Raw genomic sequence first — 23,689 nt, 5'->3', positions numbered from 1 at the left:
GTTTTGTCTATAATTCATAAGGAAAAAAACCAATCATCTTGGGAATCTGAGAGTACGTTCGAATACGAATGTAAAAAAATGTGTCAAAATTAACCACCAACGTTTAAAGGCAAAGACACCTCTGGCAGCCAGCATGATAAATTATCATTCTGTATATCAACGAATTTTTTAAATTCGTATACGACATTTGACGACACAGACTTCTAAAATAAGTTATTATCTTCTATTTTACTTAAAATCAAATCCCTTTAAGATCACAATTATTTCGTAAAAGTATTCGTTAAATTTGAGATCCTTAATAACTATTTAAAATTAGAAATAATTCCGAAGTTAATAAGTTACTGGCTGATGTAAGGACATATTTTTAAAATATGGGAGATAATCTAAACATGGCAAATATCTGGGTTGAGGGTCCCTTAAATGCAGCAAAATTTTTTAAGGAATTTTTGTAGGTTGATATATTTTTACAATTTATTTTTCTGATTATTTAAAGACTGTTTGTTCGTTCATGAAATCATTATTAAGTGTTTTAAATGCCGCGTTTACTCGTAAACAGAGAAAGATGTAGACTAATATTTTTCAAATTAATAAGTCTAAATATAAGATTACTCTTTTAGAGCCAAAATAAAAAACAAAACAAAAATCGTTCATAGAGTTCTCTATAGTCAAAAATCAAGATCTTTGGGTGTAATATTTAAAGCTTGTTATTGGTTTCTATGGAATTTTAAATTTTGTGATAATTATATTTTGCAATCGTCATATTTGATCAAAGCAAAAAAATCTATCGAGACTACATAACTATATCCATTGCATCTAGGGACCTTGCTCGTAATATTGTAATTTAAAAAATCATTTCTTTAAAAAATTTATCAGGTTTATGTGGGCAAGATAACCCTGAATTCCACATGGATTTTGTTCTAATCTTTAGACACAATTTACTGCTTAGGTCTAAAAATAACCAGATTTACGATTGTTCTGCGAAACTTTCAGTGATTCATGCACAGAATTATCAGCGGTTAGAATACCATGATCGAGTGTTCTCAAGCACAGATGTATTTTGTTAAAATAAAAAAATGGGTATATCGCTTCCGCAGCTTAAATTTATCATGTAATTAAATTTATAATATAATACGCCTTTTAAAAACAGGAATATTACATTATCATACCTATACCAGAAGTTTTCTAATTTTAACATGAATTACAATTTTAAATTGATTAATTTCGAAAGACTCCTTTTTTTAGAAAACAAAAAATTTAGCACATACTATTTATTTGGAAAATATTTGTTGACATACAATTTTTTTATATTTGAAAATTATTTTCATAAATTAATAAATAATTTAAAATAATAAAAACTCTATTTTAAGTCATGGTAAATTTTATGGTAATGCTAAATACTTCTAATGATAATGAATTCGAACCATTGTACAAAATACTAATATCTAGTACGTTTAAACCCGCAGGATAATCAAGTACCATTATCCATTAAAAAACAAATCCAATATGAAAATGACCGATTGAAAATGGTCTTCGTACAACAATATGGCACATCAATAACACAAGTGACATAAGAACCTTAGGACAAAATGATTGTTTTCCCAAAATATGAATTCTAAACTTTTTGGTTTATCTAATGAATAGAAATTAAGTCTTCTAAAAGATAGTAAACGTGACTGAATATAATATTTTGATTGTTTTTTGTTCAATGTTTGATGATAGCAAAAATATATGAATTATAATTAATCGTATGTTTTATTTCATAAATGTTGATGACTAGAGGAATTCGATCAGTAACTGGAAATCTTAAGAAAAATGTTTAAAAACAACAACCAACATCTTAAATTAGCCATAAATATCAGTACGAGGTGATTTTTCATAGAAAAGCATGTAAGCATTGCTTTGAAGGACTTCTTCTAAACTTGATTCTCGAATTTCCACATCTGATGCGTAGAACCATCTGAAAACAAACATTTTTTTGAATTTTAATTGTTAATATACTTCAATCATTTTGATTAGTTGGTTAAAGCGCTCCGCCCGAAATATTAATTTCCGCGAAATATGTCTAGTTTTTGCAGACAGGCACATGCAGGCATACTTTCGCATTTAAACATGTCCGTTTAAGAATACAAACAATCTTCGAAACATACACACTATCTCATTATAATATTAATAATACTCACTTCCGATGTGATGGAGTCGGACCTCGCCGAAAAGTAGAATAATGGCCAGAATATGCACTACCTGAATGTACCACAACTGCTTGTAATATATACAAATTTCTTATTTCTCGAGTTTCTGTTAAATTATTAAACACACCCCAAGCATTTGGCATACTACTAGATAAAGGACTGCCGCCTTCACTTGAACTTGCAAATAGCTGTAAAAAATCTAAATGTTAACAAAAAATACTGTTCTGGGATATCTATTTTATAGATACCTGAGTTGGACGCCGATGAGATGTTTGCGATTGCAAATAAGTATAAGCTGATAAAGACAATCGTTCTGGAAATTGAACAGGATCTTGACGTTTACCCGCACCATAACCCGTAGTCCAAGTACAACGGGAAACGTGAATACACAAACAAGCTGGTAACTAAAAAGTAATCAAAACATTATTTACTTATTAATCTAGAAAAGTTGCTTAAACATACTTTTCCGAAGTATACAACTTTAATATGCTTCGATCTAAGAGGAGAACCTTCTGCTTCGTGTCCTTTATTGCACCCATCGCAAGCAACACCCGACACAACTTCGGGTGCCACAAAATCAGCTAACAATCTATGTAATTTATGACGACCCCATGCTCCAGCACCCATTTCATCTGGTAACGTTAATGATAGACTTTCAAACTTATCATATCGTACTGGTGCCTTATAACCACATTCCGTACATTTTAACTGAGTGGCTAAAGTTCCACTAAAAGGATGTTCACTAAGTTGTGTAGGAGGTCCACTTAAACCTAATCCTCTGCATGACTGTGATAGCCATCTATGCCTTCGGCGCAACCCACCTAGCCATCTTAAGCTGCCTTGTCTTGATCGCATGCTCATTGTCATATCTTCATCATCTGTATCACCTAGAAAAAATAGGAAAAGTTATTCTCAGAAATATTAGAAATACATGCAAATAATAGTTTTACATTTATTAATGGCGTCACAAAGGGATAATGAACTTGTTGATGCAATATTTCCAATATTTGGACCATCGCCTCCTTCGCTTTGTAAACTCCAGGGACCATCATTTGCTAAATTATTAATACCATACATTGAAGTGGGACTATCTAAATCATCGAATGCTAGTATATCCGATATACTGCCTTGCTGAAATAAAAATCAATTTTCATCAAGAAATCAAAAATTTAATCAACTCAAATTTGTTAGTCTATCAGTTTCGAAAATTCCAAGATGTCTATTCTCTATATTTTTTAATTTTTCTACAAGCACATATATAGTCAACGAAAATCTAGTAGATTTTGTGATAAGCTGACAAGTTTCTGACGAACGAAGTTGCTCCGGAATATCGCCCCTCATATATAATTTTATTTTTTATCTCAATACTCGTTCAATTTTTGGCATTTTAATGTATTTAAGCTTTATTTATTAGACAAACCCATCACTTATTCATTTCAATGACGAAAAATAATAATTTACCCCTTAAAAGAAAAACTTTCCAGCCTAAGAAAAAATATTCAAAATATTTTTCGCTTCTTTTAACATTATTGCCATTCAACTATCGAGACATCTACGTTTTTTTAGAAAAATAGTAAAATTGAGTTTGTAGGAAACATCTACGTGTCTATTAATACATTAATGTTAACATACCTCTCTATGCGACCTATATTCTATTTTTAATTGCTTTCCTAATCAAGAAGTTCCAGAAAATTAGGCCAAATGTGCTCTTTTTTAACTTAAAATCGAATAGAATTAAAAAATATATTTTATTTAAATATTTACCACTTTGGAAGTTTTACTAGCTTCTTCACTTAAAGACGATAAAATCACATGCAATAATTCATGAGCATCTTGTTCTCCGGGTGGAATTGCCCAACCTAAACGTTTTAAAGCTGCCATCACCGCGGCTGGGGCGAAAACTCCACTCTCACGATTCGAATCACGAACTGAACTGTGAGTGCCATTCACAACTTTCAAGAAAACAAATTAATTTTAATTAAAGCGTTATTTTCATTATTTAAATAAAACTTACCAGCTAAAACCATCGATAACGTTGCTCTTAAACTAGTTTCACTTGCATTTCTATCATTATCAAGCCAAGCAATAAATGTTGAACATGAAGCAAGCGCTTGTATTAACGTATTCAAGAAACATGTTTGTCCTAAATTTACCAATCCTAGCAAACGACTTTTATTCCGTCCACTGCCAGTTTGTGGCCCCCATAATACAAATGCCCCCACAACGGCTGCAGCCGTCAATCCAGCAGCTACTAATATATGATCCGATTCCATTTTGAATACTTGATGTTAAATTTTACAAGACAATTAGAAAATAAAAATTTTATTTGTATGACAACATAATTTTAAAATTTAGTTTTACATTCTTTTTTATGGAATACGTTTATTAAATATTGAAATAATCATAATTGTGTTTTGTTAGGTTAGATTGATATTTTTTGATACTTCAAGTTGAAATGAAAGATGAAACAAGTATAGTTAAATTGAGGTAGTCATTCAAACCCCCACCACAACTTCATTTGTATATCAAAACATACCCAGTTAAAAAAATCAGTAAATTACAAGCACCGTGTTGGACGGAGACAAACCATTTTCACTTTTTATTAGAAGAGTTGACCTTATTATTTTGAAATAATTTGTTTTGGAGTATTTTCACACAAAAAATGATTGAGGAGGATTCTTTAGTTACATGCCCAGAATTTTCTGATTATGATATTGACCATATGTGTCGAGTGTGTTTACAGGATGGTGTCTTAAAATCAGTATTTTCTGATGACGAAGTGCCAAAATTGAGTCAAAAAATCAATGAATGTGCTTCAGTTCAGGTAAAAATTTATATTATTGTTGAATTTATTCTTGAAATTCATGAATTATCAATTCATTGAATTTGCTACAATGATCTGAAACGTAAGCGATTCTGAAAAAATAAGTTACCTTGTGATAATAAAATTGTTTACTGTTTGAAGGCCATGTTATTGTAATAAGTAATAACCAAAGGTATCATGTATATTAAATATTATAAAATTTATGTAATATATAACTTTATGATCGGACTTCGTTCGTGTTTGAATAGATTATAATTTTATATTGAATTGTAAAGACACAATTTCAAAGAAATATAAACTTAGTATTTTCAAAATTACGGTATCCGACTTCGATATTCGTTCCATTCAAAAAGTGTTTTTATGCATTTCGACGTAAGAGCAATTGAGCTCGGATTCTAATATTGACAATTAATAAATTGTTGTCAGTGTCCCTACACAAAATCAATAAAAATAATATAAATACAACTGATTTTTATAAGATATCTGGTTCAGAATAAAATTCGCCAACGGATTCGTAATCAACGTTAAAAGTGCTCTCATTTGGGTTTTTTCCTGACGTTCTAGGATGTTTTTTTAAGAAAAGCCGCTAAACTGAACTTATAACACAGGATGTCAAGGAATAACGGGCACCCTTGTTGCATCAGGCAGAAAATGAAATTCTAAGTCGAAAAGTCCTCTCCCATTTTGTGATTCGATGCACGAATAATTAGCTATTAATTAAAATAGGCTCCAATCAGAAGCGCGCTACAGTGGCAAGACAGTGAAGAAAGGGGTTAATAGTAAGAAACTGTGAGAGCTTAAACATACGTGTGCATGTGTAGAAAGGGGCGGGTGTAAGTGCATCGGATGAAAAAATGGAAGAGGGCATTTCGTATAAAATTTTATTTTGTACTTCATGCAACAGGGACGTCCGTTACTCCTGGGACACCCTGTATAACATTGGCTAAACTTAAAATGGCATATTTTCGAGTTATTCAACTTGCAAGTTGCAAAATTTCACCACATCAAAAAAATTTTCTATACTAAAATCATAAATATATATATTATAATATTGACATTTTTGAGGCACGCAATACACATTATGTAGGTGTATAATTTTTGCATAGATCGGAATGAATCGGAATGATATAGTGGAGGAATAATGCAATTAAAAAGTTAACTCGAAAACCTGTTTTTTTTTTTCGTTGGGTCAATGATAACTTTTATAATCACATAGACTATATTATAAAGAACTATTGAACCAAATAAGGCGCCGATATGCCTAAGCACCAAATTCTTTAAATTTACGAATAATTCATTGTATGTTGGAGGACCGAAAAACACAATGAAATTGCATACCTCTTTAAACATTCTTGAAATCGAGGTACTGATTACGTTATCTCTCCAAAAATATACCAGTCGGTGATATTCGTTACGTTACGAACAATACGCTAAAAAACTAAAAACAAGGGCATCAGGATTTTAAAGTAAAAATCTATGTATTTCTAGGTACAAAAAGGCGATGGTCTTCCAGAAAATATATGCGACTACTGTATCAGTGAACTAAATTTAGCATACTATTTCCGAAACCAATGTCGCAACTCAGACGCAAAATTAAGACGAGCCTTTCTAAAGAACAAACACAGCGATGAATCTGGCGAAATAATAACTGGCGATTTAATCAACATCTCAAATAACAATGTTCATATAACAGACAATTCAATAAATTCCGATAACGCTGAAATAATAACTGACGAAATAATAGACGTCTCAAATAACAATCAGATGATAAATGACGTATCAAATGAAACTAACGAAACAACAATTCCAAATCATGAACAAGTTCCACAACCAATGCAAATCGATCCCCTCACAATACCAAAATCGGAACCAAATACAGAACCAATACCCGAATATTCACCCCTTTCGCAGAATTCGTGTCTTGGCGGAATGTATGATCCTGGGAAAAATGGTCCCGATAATGAACTCGATATAAAAATCTTAAATGTGCAAGCATTTGCAAGAAATCCAAAACATGAATTAAGCGATGAAGAGAAATTTTTGAAGCATAATAATCTAAATAATCTAGAAGGTAAATTTAAATGCGAACATTGTGATAAAACTTTTTTGTATATTTCCAAATTAAAGCAACATGTAATCGCACATTCGACAGAACGTCCTTATAAGTGTGAAATGTGTGATAAAACCTTTAGTCGAAAAGACACACTTCATCTACACAAAAACACACATACAAATTATAAACCATATAGTTGTGATAAATGCGTTGCGAATTTTAAGCGGCGTAATTCCTTAAATAAACATTACTATATTCATACAAATATTAAACAGTTTAAATGTGAAATTTGTTGTAAATCATTTGGTCGACGTGATAACTTTAACGTACATATGAAGTCTCTACACAGTGGTGACGCGGAAATTAAAGAATATAAATGTCCGATGTGTCCGAAATCATTTAAACGGTCTGATGTGTTCACACGACATACAAAAACACATGAACAATTTAAAAAGAAATATATATGTGCAATTTGTTTGAAAACATATTCACGAGCGGATGTCTTACGAGCACATTTGAAACAGCACGTGAAGAAGTTTGAAAGTCAGCAGTGACAAATACAACATGAGACAAATGTCTTGAACATTTATAATATGTTGTAAATTAGTATGAAGTTCAATTAATAAAAGTCTAAAGGCATATATACACTGTTTCTAGATTTACTTTAACTAGATCTGTAGACTTCTCTAACTAGACCGTAGAATGGTTTAGCTACAACTGTACTCTATAGATCGCCGTAGACCTATCGACTTCTCTGCCTAGAGCTCTTTATAGATCTAATTAGATAAAATCTGGCAACAGTGTATATATATCTTAAAAGCCCATTATATAGATCTTGTTTAGCAGATAAAAAACTACATTGATACAAATCAACTTTAAACTAATAAAAAAAAGCGATTTCATAATTTATTAGCTGTGATCACGTTTTCCGTACTTTAATGCCCTTAATTTCTGTTAAAAGGGCCCAATGAGTTGCAATCAAGCTTAATTCTTGAGTAAAATGGTTTGTTTGATTATTGTACAAATAACACGAAAAATTAACATCTTTTGGGATATAATTCAGGAAAATTTTGTTTTTTCTATAAAATTTATAAAAATTTAGATTGTGTAAGGTATCCCAATAAAAATGTAAACATGGAAATGACAAGGATATTATTCATATAATATTGTCTGCTAATGTAAATATTTCTTTAAGAATTCCCGAAAAACGAAGGGTCTTCGACCTCCCACAATATTTATTTATAATGAACAAATAAAGCATTTTTCCTGAAAATTAAATTTGAATGCATTGACTTTTATTAATTGATATGAATACGTAAACTGCAATTTTGTATTAAAAGACTGGTGAATTAAAATTTATTAAGTGCAATATTAAATTCGTTTATAAGTAAATAAATTATTAATAAGTTACTCGATACGATTATCCGATTCTGATTTAACGGCTTCTTAAATTCTATTATAATGATGAAATAGTACTATTTTGTTCACTTGAAATGAACTTGCATGTTTATAATTCTGTTAATTTTATATTGCATATTCCTGCGCGAAACAACGAGCGTTAATTTGAATGAAAAAAATTTGAATCAGAACCGCAATAAAATTGAATTAGAACTTAATCAATATACATTAACGACGTTCTATGAAGCGCTCATCGTTATAATAAGAGTTTTTTTATAAAATAAGGGAATACATTCTTTCAAACGATCAATATAAAATATCATTAAGAAAATTTAATCTGCCGAGCAGAAATACGATAAGAGGACTTAAATCAGCTACAATAATTTTTTTTAACAGAATTGATTAACATCTGTCATTCAATTCGTTTATTATTCTGTCTTTTGTTAAAATTATGTATGGTCTAGAATTAGGTTCGCACATTAATTTGCTGGACAGAAATATGATACAAGAACTTAACTCCGTTAATTTTTTTACTATGAGGTTGACCTTTATACTTTTACGTTAAAACATATTCGATAAAAGACTATTTGCTTGGGATTATTATAGCGGATTTGTAGATCAAATCCGCTATGTATAATCCCATCACAAATATCTGGCTCTTGTGGAAAAATGATCGGTAGACTTTTACTCAAGGTTCTGATTTTAAAATTTCTATTTTCTGTTTTTGAATACCGAAAGCCTACATCATAGTGAGAATTTCAAGTTGATTTAAAATTAAATTAAACGTACGTATAACATCAGAATTCGTGTAAAAAACGTACAACAAAAGAAGAATCAATAAAAAGGAATTCAATTTTGAAATAAGATATCATTTATAAAGGAAAATTATGTGTTATTTTAATATCGATTATAATTTTTGAACTTCAATTATGTAAAAAACAACTGAATAAAAATTATGTTTCTTATATAATAATTATGTAGAATTAGTAAACGAGGAGAATGCATCAAACAGTAAAAGTCTATAGCAAATAAAATTAATTCAAATCAAAATGTGATTCTGCTGAACACCCTAAATTATTAAAAATATTTTATATTAGAATATTTACATATTTAATATTATTTTTAACAAACTTAACTAATGTACGAACAAAAATTAGATAATCAGAGCAATGCAGTGACGAGTAATGAAAAATGAAGTACTATTTATTAAGAAAATTATTATTTTGAATTCTATAATTTTACCATCTATGGCTATAAATAATTATTGACTATAGTGAATAATTAATTTTTGTTCTACTAAAATTTGTGATCTCTCAAATATTTATTTAAAATATGATTTGATATTAAGTAACCTTGTTTATATCGCTACAAACTAAATTCGATTAGATTATTAAAACTGGAATATATTTCAAATTAAGCCAGTGTTCAGCTGTAAATTGTTGTTTATACGGTTAACTATCGTTTGTAAATGTGAGGTAAAAAGGTTTAGACTTTTTGGAAATTCTTTCATGACAGTTAAGATGCATTTAGATTCTAAAATGGCAATATAAACAAGGCTGCATTTCATACTTCGATATTTTTAAAGAATATAGTGTTATATCGTTTAAGAAAGAAAATAATTTTTGTTAGGAATTGAAAGAATATTTTACTTATGTTTTTTTTTCCAAATTCCTTAAGTATTTAAAGAAAATAATTTAATAGAAATATATTTAAAGATTTAAAAAAAAAAATATGTGTATAAATCGTAAAAGAAAATAAGTATAAATATTGATATTATAATAATTATGTACTAAATACTAAACTTAAAAGTAAAGATAGTCATTGCCTTATTTATACATCAAATCTTGTATAGCATCTTAGATACCAAATACTTCGCAACTGCTTTGAATAACGGTAAATTTTTGTGAAAAAAGTAATATATTTCAATGTCTTGTATATAACGATATTAATTATTACTAAATTAATCTTACTTATCTTAGAGATTAGGTTTTGTAAGAATTGAATCAGTAAACTTATGTTGAAACATAGTTTTTTATTTTTCAGTAATTTTGATCGTATTTCTTACCGTGTATAAAGACCCGAAGCATTAATACCTACGATAAACGTAAGTGAATTGACTGAGCGTGCAGGAAATGGCATAGGATAGAATAACGAATCGTATATGACGCAATATATTAGGGTGAACGAAGTATTCTGGTCAATTTCACATTGTTTAATTATCGCTAATAAACTGATTTACAGTAATCACGGGATAAATCTGCACATGTAATGAAATTTAGTTTACATAAAAGTAATGACACAAAAGTCGCGTAATTGCTTCTGTTAAATAACTCTACCCACAATATCGTCAAAGCGCTTAAAGATATGTTAAAATGACATGTGAAACCATGCACCTGATCACATTTTCTATTGACCGATCATTAAGCGCTTTGACGCTATTTTTAGGTCATAAGTTACTGAAAATGATTCAAAAACTTAAGTGTACGTTGGAATAAATTTTAAAATCACTTTTGCTTCTTAGAAACCCACTATATTCGTGCCAATAAAAATGTAAAAGTAAATTATGTGATTCGATTTCGAGATGAAATCTATTTCAAGCATTGAAACCATTCTTTATTTGCTTTGATGTATTTCTATAGGTATATTTTATTTCCATCCAAAATATTGAGAAATTTTATTTTTTATATTAAAAATCCCTATAATTTGTGTTAAAATTTAAACTTATAATTTAAAAAGAATGTACAAAATATTCATATTTTTATAAAATCTCATTACTGGACAATATTTTTTAATTGTGTAGTAAGTTAATTAAGCGTTTGTTTGTTAATAGATATTATAGTATATATATAATAGTGTACTGTGTTTTCGAGGTGTCAATGAAAAATTTAAAAATAAATAAGATTCGAATCAAAATCTATTCTTTGTTATACTTTTTATTCAGCGTAAATATCCACCCATTGTAAAACAGAGAGTGAAGAATTATTATTCCAAACCACTGGAAATGAAACCCTTGATTGAATAGCATATTAAACTGATCTAAGAATTATAAGTCGTAGGACATTTTATTTAAGTAGATATTGCTTTTTAGGACTTAGAGCTTGTTTATTTGATTATAACGGGTACCGGGACCAGTACAATATTAATAATTTTTCTCATTACTTCGAGAGAGTCGCCTAGAAGAATTTTTTTGGTGGTAATTGTCACTGGAGTACCCGGTATATTAGGGCAGGGCTTATTAAAAATTGGGAAAAATAAAAGACAAAAACACCAAAATTTATATTACCGGGAAAATTTATTATCGAATTGACGTATTTACATTAATATTAACAGTCTTAACAAAATTACAAAATTTGAAAAAAAGAAATTAAGGCCTAATTCAAACAGAACACAATTGGCGAAAAAATAATACAGAAATCACACGATCAGGTTCTGCTTGGATGAGATCTAAGAAAAATTATATAAATGCTAATTTATTGCTTTTTCTCTTCGACTTGAGATTGTTGCTTCTTAACTGGACCGGTTTGTGTAATTGGAATTGCTCGCTCACTTGGTGAACCTTCAATAGCCAACTTTGGTGCAGATATTGTTAAAACACCATCTGAAGAGAGACTAGAAGCTAAATTTTTTCCGTCATATCCTTCTGGCAACGCATATCTTCTAGTAAATTGTCTTGAAATGTATCCATGTTCATCCTGTTTTTCCTCGTGTTTTCCCTCCACGATAATATGATTATCATCGATGGCTTTTACTTGAATTTCGTTTGGAGCAAATTGTTGTACATCCAATGATACTTGGAATTTATCTTTGTCAGCCACTACAGTAGATCCTTGATCCAATTTGGCTAAAGCTGAACGCCACGGTCTGTAGTAATTTCGGCTTAATAATGATGGTACCACGAACGGCTCCAATAAATCATCATTTCGTAGTCCCAATCCAAAATGTTGATCATACAAGCGAGATGGTCTTGCCCATGGATCGCTTAAAACGTCGTTGAAGATTAATGGAAGTAATGACATTTCGTTAATATTTATTTATTTTCACAATAAAATAATATTCACTTGAAAATATCACTTGAATTCGCTTTAACTCACTTCTGTAGTTAACTTGAAGAGTCTGTATTGTTATCTGACCGTATTGCACACTGTGCGTCGTTTATATAGTTACAGTCAATTAATACCGTAGAGTCTAGCAAATTCTAGAACATTCATTTAACTTGTATATGTTTTCTATCTCTGTTTAAGTAATATAAAACGATATTGTTTTTTTCTTTTTAGAATTGTCTAGAATTCTAGATAATTCTATATTATTTCAAAATTACATTTGTTTTTAAGATAGTACCATAGATTTATTTATATAATGACCGATATTATATTTTGTTTTAAAAATATGATTGCAGAAATTATATCTTATAATTGCAATTTTCAAGAAAATATTTATAAAATAAAAATGTAGTCTTTTTATATTTAAAATAGGTAAAATAAAATGTTGAGTTTGAAAAAACATCAATTTTCCAATTTCTTATTTTGAGTGTTGAAAAATTATGTTTTTCATCATTTATTTAATAAAAAATAGCAAAAATTAATAAATGGAAAAAATTTGTATGTTTCGGAATTTGGATGAAAAACAGTTTCTCGAGTTTTGGCCGAAAAATTTAAAAATCATTTTGACGATTTTTTTCGTTAATTAACGATTGACGATTTGACGATTGTGTAATAAGTAGTTTCAGAGATCCACTGAAATCGTAATCGAGGAGTGATAACCCGGATTTCAACCATATTTTTGTGGTAATTAGGATAATTGGGTCCCAAAAAAAAAAAATAAATAAATAAAATTCAGCTCATTTAATGATGAGTATTTTTCGACAAATCTCCAGATCGACTCGAAATAAAAACTTTTCGGATTTTAAACAATATCTTAAAAACTTACCTAAAAAACCAATTAGTTCCGACAAATTCTAAAGCAAAATTTTTATGCCTCCGGTCGTAAAATCAAATCGCAAAATTTTGAATTATTTATGAGTACTATTTGGAATTTATTTACAATCATAGGTATTATTTAGAATTTTATTAAACGAGATGGGAAAATTACTTATCTTCAAAAAGTTTTTCTAAGTACGCCACTGCTTCAATAGTATTACATATTATGCAAAGCAGGTATAAAACCCATGAAAAGTAAGTAATGAAAAACAAACAGAAAAGTTATAGGTAAAGTTATTTCTAAAATAAATGTAAACAATATAAAATGGCTCGCCAAGCGGTCATTCTCTAGAGAAAAATAAGACGTTTGTTTTGACATGTTAAGGCATGCAGTTATATGTCATAATTAGATAGATTATAATGTTTTTTTTCTTCAATAAATTAATATAATAACAAAGTAATAGGTGGTAAATGCTAAACTTACGTCTTTTGCTTATAAACAGTATTCTGACATTAAGTAAATATACTGTTAAATGACGATAACAATTAATCGTTCTCGTAAATAAGGATGGTTTGTCCAGTTCTACATTGGGTTAAGTAGAACAGATTGCAAAAAACCATAAAATGATCCCTAAAAAATTTTTCTATTAAAAATAAATTAATGGCTTCTGATTTTTCAATTCACCGGATCCGCCAAGAGGTCATTTGCCTATACTACATAAAAGAAGAAAGAGAGGTCTCGTTAAAAAAATCTATTGTGCGGGAACCGTAATCACAAAACCATGGCCTCGTTGAGAATACTATTAATATTTCAAGATAATAAACTATAAAAAGGTGTCGACCAAACACAACCAAATTTTGTCTAGTTCCCATCCGTCGAACGCACGATAAGGAACTTTGTAAAATATACTACAATATAATCCGTATCATAGATTCAAAGATAATAAATCTAGCTCATTTGACGATTAAGTGAGTATTTTTCGAAATATTCCCAGAAACGCTTCGAATACAAGTTTGTTCGAGCAGGATTTTAGATGATTTTTCAAAAATTCATCCATTGTTAAATGAATCAAATTTTTGTATATAGGTACTTATATGTACTAAATTTCTTTATTTACCAAGTTCTCAAGCTCCGAAAGGTAAGGGATGGGAAGGGAAGTGTAAATTAACTTAGAAAATGATAAAAATGGCATCAATTTTTTTGTCTTCCAAGGATTCTAAATTTTGCACTTCCTTCTCTGTCTCTGAGACCCCATTCTTTTTCTTTTTGGATTACATACCTAACACACATCTTACTAAATTGTTATAAAAACATTGTAGACGATAACTTTCTATCAGAAAGAAAATGGCATGATAAGAAGAAGAAAATGAAGAAAAACAAACAACAGGGTTATTGGTAAAGTTATTTTTAAAATTAAATATAAAACGACTCGCAAAACGGTCATTGTCTATACAGGAAAAATAGATGTCTATAGCGACATATTAGGGAAGTCTTACGTCATAATTTGATATTATTTTTCTGTTTTTTTTCATTAAATTGATCACCTCTGATGTCTATTATAAAATATTTCTTATGGTATTCCGACGTTTAATAAACAGTATATGTAGACACTCATATGAGAAGGGTGGCATTTTTATTAACTGCTTCTTCAATTTTATCCTGGAAAATTCTCCCTGTAAAGAAAATGAAAATTTATATTCAATAGAATAATGATTTAAGCCGTATTAAAACCAAAAATATTCGCGTGGATTACGAATCTCAAAGCATGATAAAAACAAAATTCACTTGATCGACTATTGGCATTTTAAGAGTGCTGGGCAGATTTTTGATAAATTACGCCTGTGTGCATCTCTACTGGTTGACAAAGAGTAGTTGAATCCTATAGAATACTTATAGATATCTACCGCACTAAACTAAATAGCCTATGTTTGAATATTTGCAAGTATATACTATCTTCGGTAAACATAGAAATTTGACACTATGTCTAATTATTCTACCCAGTCGAATAGATTGTGGGAGTGTACATCATCGAATGGAAATTAATAAAATTTATAAAGAAACTACTATAAACACGATAAAATTTTCTAGAATACTGTTTTAAGGTAGTTGGGTCTCACAAACAAAATCTTAAAAAATCTTCAAAACTTTGAATATAAGTAATTACAAGAATAATACATATTAAAATTTGAAGAGAATTTAACACGCCTAACATGAGATAATTGGAATTAAAAAAAAGCGTGAGAACATGGAAATTTTTCAAACATTTTCCAGTGAAAGAGACCTACCGCTTTGACCATGGATTTTTAGTGGAAGGAATATGCGTGTATTCATCCCAGTATATATGTGTATTCATTTCTTGTATATGTGTGAGACAGTATGCATGGAGGTACAGTAACAGTAAAAAAACTTGGTTTATAACCTTAGCTATGTATGTAAACGTATGCTGGGATAGAACTACCTTAAAAGATGAAAGGAGTTCTTCGTATACCTACTATGTTTTGAGGACAACTTGTTTCCATTTTCCGTTTTCCTCTAAGCATTGTAATTGGTAAAAGTTAATAGCGTTCAATTAAGCAGCAGGTCAGAGGACAAACACTCCGATTTGGGTGTTAGGGAAAAGTCGACAGTATCGGAAAATCTTTTTAGAAGAATAAAATAAAATGGAAATATTAATCAATTTTAAGGTGCGGTTGCCAATTAAAATTTTCCCTGACCAGAACTTAAATAGAGCAGCTTTCTCAATAACACCCTTGCTCTATGTTGGCTACCCAAGGACTTCGATAACACAAATTGGTGACCATTTGTAGGAAGCGTGAAAACGAAAATTGAAACAAGTCGCCCTCAAAACACAGTAAGTATATAAAGGAATCGACGGAGAAAAAAATTCAATTCGATGATGTAGGTCGATGATGTAGGACCTCTCTCGGTTGAATCAAAGGACATTACTATACTCTCATAACATGCTGCTTTACAAAAACAATTTATGTCACTCATCGAAAAAACAAGTAATCGAAAATGTTTACAAATATTATTAAGTATTGTTGACTTTAAATTATTATCAAAAATGTAACAAATTAATGCCATCAATAAAATGAAGATAAAAATGGAAGCTTTTACCTTCTGTTTACAAAACTAATTCAAATTCGTAAACATTTAAGTGGTCTGGATTAAAATATTTTAACATTAAACGATAAATAGAATTGGTTTGATTATGATGTCACATATATTCTTCGTTTCAAATGATAGTTATGGAGCTATTCCTATTCCGAAGACTAATAAAAATTTAGAAGAACAAATTTTTACAGACAAACCCCACATTTAAAAATATAGAGCCTCACTGTGGATGTTGAAGACTAAAAAGCTCACGCGATAAGGATATGTACCTACTTAAAATTCGAAAGGCGGGACATTTCTAGTGCTTACTGGCGGTAAATTTTTTTAAATCTGGCGATATTATAGCAATAGCAATTAAATTATGCAATCAGAGAATAACACGAAATAAAGATTATCTTCTGTTCATCATTTTAGGGTTGGTATTTTAGGTATCTACAGAGAAATTTTATGTAAAATATATGTAATATTTGAATACAAAATCGAATAATATTCTCGAGCACCTAGTATGACCTAACCTTTTACAATATTCTTTCCTTTGTAGAAATTGTATTCTGCCTAATTCTGAGACCATGTCTGGTAACATTTTAAATCTGCTTATAATAATTTGGTCCTAGCTATTTTTTACTCAGTAAAAACCCAATTGGAGCAAATTCAAAAGACCTCAAATAATTATTTGCAAATAAAATTTCGCATATCGAAAAATTAGAAAGGCTTTATGCCTCTTCTGCCTGAAAAAGACGCGGAACTTAGTTGTACTTTTTTGAAAGCGCCTATTGACGAATGTACTTTACATAAACACAAAAAAGACGCTCGGAAAAGAGATGTAAGAACTGAGAAAATGAGGCTAAACGATTTGGAATATATTTTAACCATTTTCCAAGTTCTGGCCATTTAGATGAATCTATATCTGTATCTTTTTCGTGATTCTTGATTCACAATGTCTAAATGTCTAAATGTTTTGCGTGTTGCGTGATATTTATTTATGTGATATAGCTCCAGAACTAAAGTGGTATTTTAAAATGTAAGGTAAACCATTATACATATACATAGACACACCATCGTCGAGATATGATGGTAGAACAGGACGACAGGGGTTGATGATTTTAATTGATGATTTCTGTGGTGGGTGTCAAATGAAAACCGTATAAGAGCGCATCACATTTAATTGTTTTTTTACAATCATTTCGATTTTCATCGAAGAAAAGTCGATTTACTAAACTATCGATCATAATATATATTCTTTTTTAAATCATTTTATTTCGTACTGTATTCTCAAAATGAATACAAATTTTAATGTTTTGTTAGTGATTAAATTTTTAACAGTTTTTTCAATTACGATTGCATTACCAATAGAGGTAAGAAAATATTTATTTTATTTCAAACAAATTTCTTGATCCTTAAGAAAAGTTCTGATTTTTTGATGATTTTTTCAGTGTTTATTTTTGTATATTATTTTTATAATTGTGGTACAAAAATTTTTCTGAATTTTCTTCATAGCATAATTTTACTGCAAATATTTTAGAAAATTGGTATATGTAGATGAAATGCAAAAAAAAAAAAGTTATTTGAAATCCTTTTGAAGAACTTAGAGTATTTTCCAAGAGTTTTATATTTTTATTTAACTAATTATTTCAAACTTGTTTATTATTGATCATTAATTGTTTCAAAATTGTTTATTACTGATAATTAATTATTTCAAAATTGTTTATTATACCGATAATTTGAAAATCAATTTTTTGAAAATTATATATTACTGACAATTAATTAATTAATTCAAAATTAATAATTATGAATATTAATCTATAATTTTTCTTAGATATTTATTTTTCTTTTCGGTAGTTATAATAGTATAATTAAAATAATCACTAGTTAAAAAAATCACTGGCAGGTATAATAAAATTAAATAACATTTAATTAAAAAGTATAATATAGTATTTAATCAATTATTCGGTTTATATTTTATTCGATACTTTATAACTAAAATAATTTACTATTACTCATAATTTTTCAGGACAATATTAAAATAATTAATTTTCTACCTTGCAGCAATTTATACTTTCATTTGTAACTAAAATGTTGAAAAACGAATAAAATTATTGAATTCGAGAATCGTTAATTAAAATATCGATTTTTATTATGAAGCATCATAAATAGTATCTTTTTAAAATCTGTCATTAACAAAATCAAATCGAAACTTGTTTTGTGTTTCTATAATGTTTTTAGCGTGAGTGAAAATTTGTAATTAAGTAGTCATTCAACAAACTGAGTTTGTTAATTTTAAAGTATAAATAATTTTAACAATTTCGTGAATAAAAATTTTTTATTTTAAACTAGCAGTTACTCGCCTGCGTTGCTGAACAATTTCAACTTTAAAAACAAAGACGAGTTATTATAGCCTTCTCTTCCTTTACCCTCACTTAATTCCCCTTTTGTTCGCCATTTAATGGGTTTTAATTTTTTGGTGCGAAATGCTATTTAAAAAAAATTAAATATAGCCCATGTTACTTGCTGACAATATAGCATTCTATAGGTGAAAGAATTTTTAAAATCGGTTAAGTAGTGGACTCAAAATTAACGGATTTTCATACAAACAAACGGGGTATAATTTCGGAAAATCATTTCTTAACGGATGCCTACGTCAAAAAACACACCCTCTAAGTTTCAGGTCTCTACGATCAGCGGTTTAGGTCGTGGGTTGATCCGTCAACCAGTCAATCATTCAGGGCAAATAAATAAATAAATAAGATTTCTAAAAAAGGTGGAGGCGCAGGGAAATATAAAAATAGTTAAATTTTTTTGCTTTTAATAAATTGATTATTGAATTAATAAATTAAGTAATATTGATAAATATAAAATATGAGAATGGAAAGAAAGATATACAATTTTTTTTAAATTTTTGAATAAATAACTTTAATAAATAACGTTGAATAACGAAAAAAATAAAAATTTGAAAACATCTAAACCCCTCCCTTAATATGCGAAATAGTTAATTTTATGAAGTAGTATTACTATATAGTATTATTGCCTTTTATTATTAAGTAGGTTTTACTTTTCGAAAATTCCTCAAAATTCGTTTCTATAAAACAAAAATTCGTGAATTTTTAGTGTTATTCTTAAAAAATAAGTTAAAAAATCGGATATTTTCAATATTTCCGTTTTTATTTCTCGATCAAGTAATAAAAATATAAAAAACTTTAATTAAAATATTTTTTAATATAAAAACTTAATTAATATTATTTGTCAATGAAATTCGATATGTATGTGGTATACCTAATATTAACTAGTTTCTATATACAATATATTAACTAGAATTTTGTTAAATAATATAAATGCAGCATACAATTCGATTTAAATCAACACATTCGAGAAATGTTCAAATATAGATTAATGAACTTAAATAAACTAGTTAGAACAGTTTTAAATTTCATTTTATTTATTCTATATACCTACATTTAATTTGGATTAAACCAATAATAGTCCGTATTTTATGGCTATAAAGGTAATCAAATATGATTATATACATTTTTAAATTGGAATAAAAACGAAACGGTATATGATCAATATGATTTTTTATTTATTTTAGACATTGGATCATGACATTTTTATTTAAACATGATTTCATGTAATTACTCTTAGACTTTATTAAAGCTTTTTCATTTTCAAATATACGATTCAATTATACTTCTATTCGCACCGTGCGTGAGTTTTATTGGAGGCGTTTTCATGATAACGATACACTACTTTAATTGTATAATTGTATGGATGCATATATAAGTGTATGGATTGCATTTATGACTTACATAATTTTCAATGTAAGTCATAATATTAATCTTAATTAACCTACAGCTTCCAATTCGTTAATATATCTATACTATGCTTAGCTTCGCCTAGGCCATTCGCTAAACACAAACTTTAGGTCCATCTCTTTTTAAATTTGACGGCATTCGGCTGTCCAATTCTATAATCATTAATAGCTATAAAAAATGTTAAAAGATGCATACAGTATAATTTCGAGATTGGTTAATACATCTTGTTAATTCTCGAAAAAACTATGAGATTTCTTTGCCCATCTGAATTTATCTTCTTTCGCCATAATATGGAGGAAGGTGCAAAATTATAAATGTATACAATAAGCATTAAAAAATAATATAAATATTATCGAAGATAATAAATGAGAACTCTAGGATATGTCGAAATAAAGGAATGAAACTGATCTAGGAATTGGGGCAAAAATCGAAATTTATTAAAAAATAAGTTGCTACATTTTTTTTTATCTAACCACAGAAAGTTATAGGTAATTTTCTCAAATGCCAATCTGAGATTTATTTTATACAGACTTTATAAGAAAAACTTTTTATAAGAAAAACATACTTTCAAAGACACAAATAAATATTTTAAAAAGAAAATCCTAAAATTTAACGATTCTTTGTAAATCTTTTTTGTTTTAGAATGAGCGCCGACCACAGTACTACTCATCACAAGCCAATTCAATTGGTAAGAAATATTTCTAAATATAAATTGTTTTCATGTAATAAGCTTTTTTTTCAATAAAATCCACTATTATTTGTAATGCTTTTGAATAATTTATGTTGAGACTGTTTGTGGTGATTTAAGCTGATGAAAAGTGTTGGCAGTCTGGTAAATTAGTTTACATTTTACTTATTTTAACCGCTTCCAAAATTCTTTTGCATGATGCTTGAACCTCCTCGAGCTCCACTTAAACAATCATGGTATCTTATTTAAGTATATTAAATGTATTATACAATTTGCAAATTCCATGCTTGCTTCACTTGGCTAAATAATTTTTTATTTTTTATTTTAAATGTTTAATTTTTGCATGGCATTATTCCAGAAACCAGATACAACATTCCCCCAAAATTAAAACTATACAATTTGAATTCAAATACCAACGCAAATAGTGATGACGACATTTTAAACAAAAGAAGATTATTTTTTATGGAAAATGAAAAACTATTAAATCGAGAACTTGAAAATGAGTATCCAAATTTATCAAAACGTGAATTAGATTACTTAGGTGGTGATAATTTATTGAAACGTAACCAGAAAATGTCAAAACGAGAATTAGATTACTTAGGTGGTGATAATTTATTGAAACGCAGCCAGAAAATATCAAAACGTGAATTAGATTATTTGGGTGGATCAAATCTATTAAAACGGAATCATTTAAACAATGAAAGAGTTTCAAAACGTGAATTAGATTATTTGGGTGGATCAAATCTATTAAAACGGAATCATTTAAACAATGAAAGAGTGTCAAAACGTGAATTAGATTATTTAGGGGGAGATAATTTACTTAAACGTGATATCGATTCATTGGGTGGTCCCAATTTACTCAAAAGAGAATTAGACTATTTAGGTGGAGATAATTTGGTTAAACGGGAATTAGATTATTTGGGTGGCTCGAATTTATTAAAGAAACGTGAACTAGATTATTTGGGTGGTGATAATTTAATTAAACGTAAGTAGTATCAAATAAAAATTTTATAATACAATTTCCCATTACGTGAGTTTTGTTTAGAGATTGATTCAATTTTAGATGAAAATTACTATAAATAATTCACGATTTTTATACCATTTAAAAATGATTAATTAATATTATTTAATTAAAAAAATCTCCAGTAGTTTTATTTCAACTCTTTTGGGCTTTGTTAAAATCGTGTAAAATAATTTATATTTTAAGTTTAAATCAGATTATAATCGAATTTGTGAAAAATACATTCTAATAAAAAAGTTTTAAGTTTATTTTTGTTTATTTTATTCATTTTTATAACGATTTTACCCCTAAACGTAAAAGCAGTCTTACACAGTACATTACAACAAGCTTTGAGATAATTTAAAAATACCAAAAATATTTTGAAAGCCGATTTCAGTAGGTTTTGAAATCAATCCCAATTTGTGCAAATGCAGCATGGTAAACAATGAATTTCTTGCATGTTTTACTCGTTATAAAATTGTTTTTGATTGTATGCGTGTATATTTTTACCAGAAAACAAAGAGAAAGGTAATGAATTAATTGCATGAGGAATGTATGTTAATGTAAGTTTTCAAACGACAGGATCAATTTGAGCTCTTAATTTTGTGAAATGTCTTTCCGTTATTATATTTAAGGTAATTATATTAAGAGATTCCAAAAAATATCATTTTGAATAGAAAATTGTAACGTAGTATTCTGATAAGGAATAAAATTACACACATGTTGTACATTATACTCAGGGCCGTAACGAGGGTAAATATAGCGCCGGTGGTATAAGAGGGTTTCAGAAAAAAATTCCAATAAGATCGAATCAAATTTGCCTATGTTATCAAAAAAACGAATTTTTTAGCTTTATGACGTCATCAGAATCCAAAACATTTAATTTTGTTCTATCACATCCAAATTTTATCCAATTCTGATAAACCAAGTATGTAATCCTACTAAATTTGGATCATACTTTTCAAATTTATGATCAAAATTAACCTATCTCTAATGGGTTTCAAGAATGCGAAGTTCTGGTCCCGGAATTAAGCAGATGAGTGATAGCTTTCAAAAAACTGATATCACAGCTGAAAAGAATGATCCAAAATTAGTGGGTTCCCAAAAAAATTTGAATAAGATCGGATCAAATTTGCCTATGTTATCAAAAAACGAATTTTTTATCTTTATGACGTCATCAGAATCCAAAAAAATTAATTTTGTTCTATCACGTGTTCATCATGTTCCATTAATTTAATATTAAAAGTTATTTCGGAGTTTGGAGAATTCTCTATAGTATTTTTCTCTACAAATTATGATATTTATAAAATTGTAAATTAATGAGCACCTTTTACATGATTCTTTACAATTTTTTTGTTTTACGTATAAAACATACTTTTTGTTTTACGTCTCTATTTCTGTTGCGCCGTTGGCAAGTGCCTCCTTTACCACGCCCTAGTTACGGACCTGATTATACTTTTACTGATAAATCAAATATTGACATAGGTAACTTCACAGATTAAGATTACATAATATTATATGTAACAAACAATTATTTTATTGATCAATGTAAACGAATCACAATTACGTATAATATAAAAGAAATCAAGGCGGTAATGAGTATACAAAAGTGGACTTTTTCTTTTGAGTCGTCTTATATGTCTTCGAAATATGGTACATATCTCCCTGATTGGAAGTGCGATGTCAGTAAACGTCTTTCG

General features: G+C 28.7%; 3 protein-coding genes across 7 annotated transcripts; 1 reads left to right on the top strand and 2 right to left on the bottom strand.

Moving 5' to 3' along the window:
• Positions 1 to 1,367: 1,367 nt before the first annotated feature.
• LOC123298604 (ubiquitin carboxyl-terminal hydrolase 30 homolog) lies at positions 1,368 to 4,655 on the bottom strand. Its single transcript, XM_044880685.1, has 7 exons — positions 4,204 to 4,655; positions 3,954 to 4,141; positions 3,140 to 3,320; positions 2,652 to 3,076; positions 2,438 to 2,593; positions 2,181 to 2,377; positions 1,368 to 1,957 (listed from the first exon to the last, which is right to left on the bottom strand). The coding sequence occupies exons 1-7, from the start codon at positions 4,460 to 4,462 to the stop codon at positions 1,843 to 1,845; spliced, it is 1,521 nt and encodes a 506-aa protein (XP_044736620.1). The 5' UTR covers positions 4,463 to 4,655; the 3' UTR covers positions 1,368 to 1,842.
• Positions 4,656 to 4,665: 10 nt separating this feature from the next.
• LOC123298605 (zinc finger protein 184-like) lies at positions 4,666 to 22,078 on the top strand. 5 transcript variants are annotated; one of them, XM_044880689.1, is made up of 4 exons: positions 4,668 to 5,013; positions 20,944 to 20,989; positions 21,348 to 21,695; positions 21,768 to 22,078. In XM_044880689.1, the coding sequence occupies exons 1-4, from the start codon at positions 4,852 to 4,854 to the stop codon at positions 21,980 to 21,982; spliced, it is 771 nt and encodes a 256-aa protein (XP_044736624.1). In that variant the 5' UTR covers positions 4,668 to 4,851; the 3' UTR covers positions 21,983 to 22,078. The 5 variants fall into 5 exon arrangements, with proteins under 5 accessions (XP_044736622.1, XP_044736624.1, XP_044736623.1 ...); XM_044880688.1 differs by having other exon boundaries at positions 4,671 to 5,013; positions 21,348 to 22,078; XM_044880691.1 differs by lacking the exons at positions 21,348 to 21,695; positions 21,768 to 22,078 and adding an exon at positions 6,502 to 7,084 and having other exon boundaries at positions 4,721 to 5,013; positions 20,944 to 20,969.
• LOC123298606 (protein lethal(2)essential for life-like) lies at positions 11,738 to 12,575 on the bottom strand. Its single transcript, XM_044880692.1, has one exon. It carries the CDS (start codon positions 12,478 to 12,480, stop codon positions 11,935 to 11,937), a length of 546 nt encoding a protein of 181 aa, XP_044736627.1. The 5' UTR covers positions 12,481 to 12,575; the 3' UTR covers positions 11,738 to 11,934.
• Positions 22,079 to 23,689: the final 1,611 nt, after the last annotated feature.

Source organism: Chrysoperla carnea, chromosome 4 (genome assembly GCF_905475395.1).
Source record: "Chrysoperla carnea chromosome 4, inChrCarn1.1, whole genome shotgun sequence".
NCBI lineage: Eukaryota > Metazoa > Arthropoda > Insecta > Neuroptera > Chrysopidae > Chrysoperla > Chrysoperla carnea.
This window is presented reverse-complemented; position numbering and strand designations above follow the sequence as displayed.

Bases quoted from the DNA above. Each gene is read 5' to 3' on its own strand.
- LOC123298604 (XM_044880685.1), bottom strand. From the start codon at position 4,462: ATGGAATCGGATCATATATTAGTAGCTGCTGGATTGACGGCTGCAGCC. The intron at 4,142-4,203 runs GTAAGTTTTATT...TTTTCTTGAAAG, and splicing joins GTTATCGATGGTTTTAGCTG to TTGTGAATGGCACTCACAGT. The intron at 1,958-2,180 runs GTGAGTATTATT...GTTTGTTTTCAG, and splicing joins CCGACTCCATCACATCGGAA to ATGGTTCTACGCATCAGATG.
- LOC123298606 (XM_044880692.1), bottom strand. From the start codon at position 12,480: ATGTCATTACTTCCATTAATCTTCAACGACGTTTTAAGCGATCCATGG.
- LOC123298605 (XM_044880687.1), top strand. From the start codon at position 4,852: ATGATTGAGGAGGATTCTTTAGTTACATGCCCAGAATTTTCTGATTAT. The intron at 5,014-6,501 runs GTAAAAATTTAT...ATGTATTTCTAG, and splicing joins ATGAATGTGCTTCAGTTCAG to GTACAAAAAGGCGATGGTCT.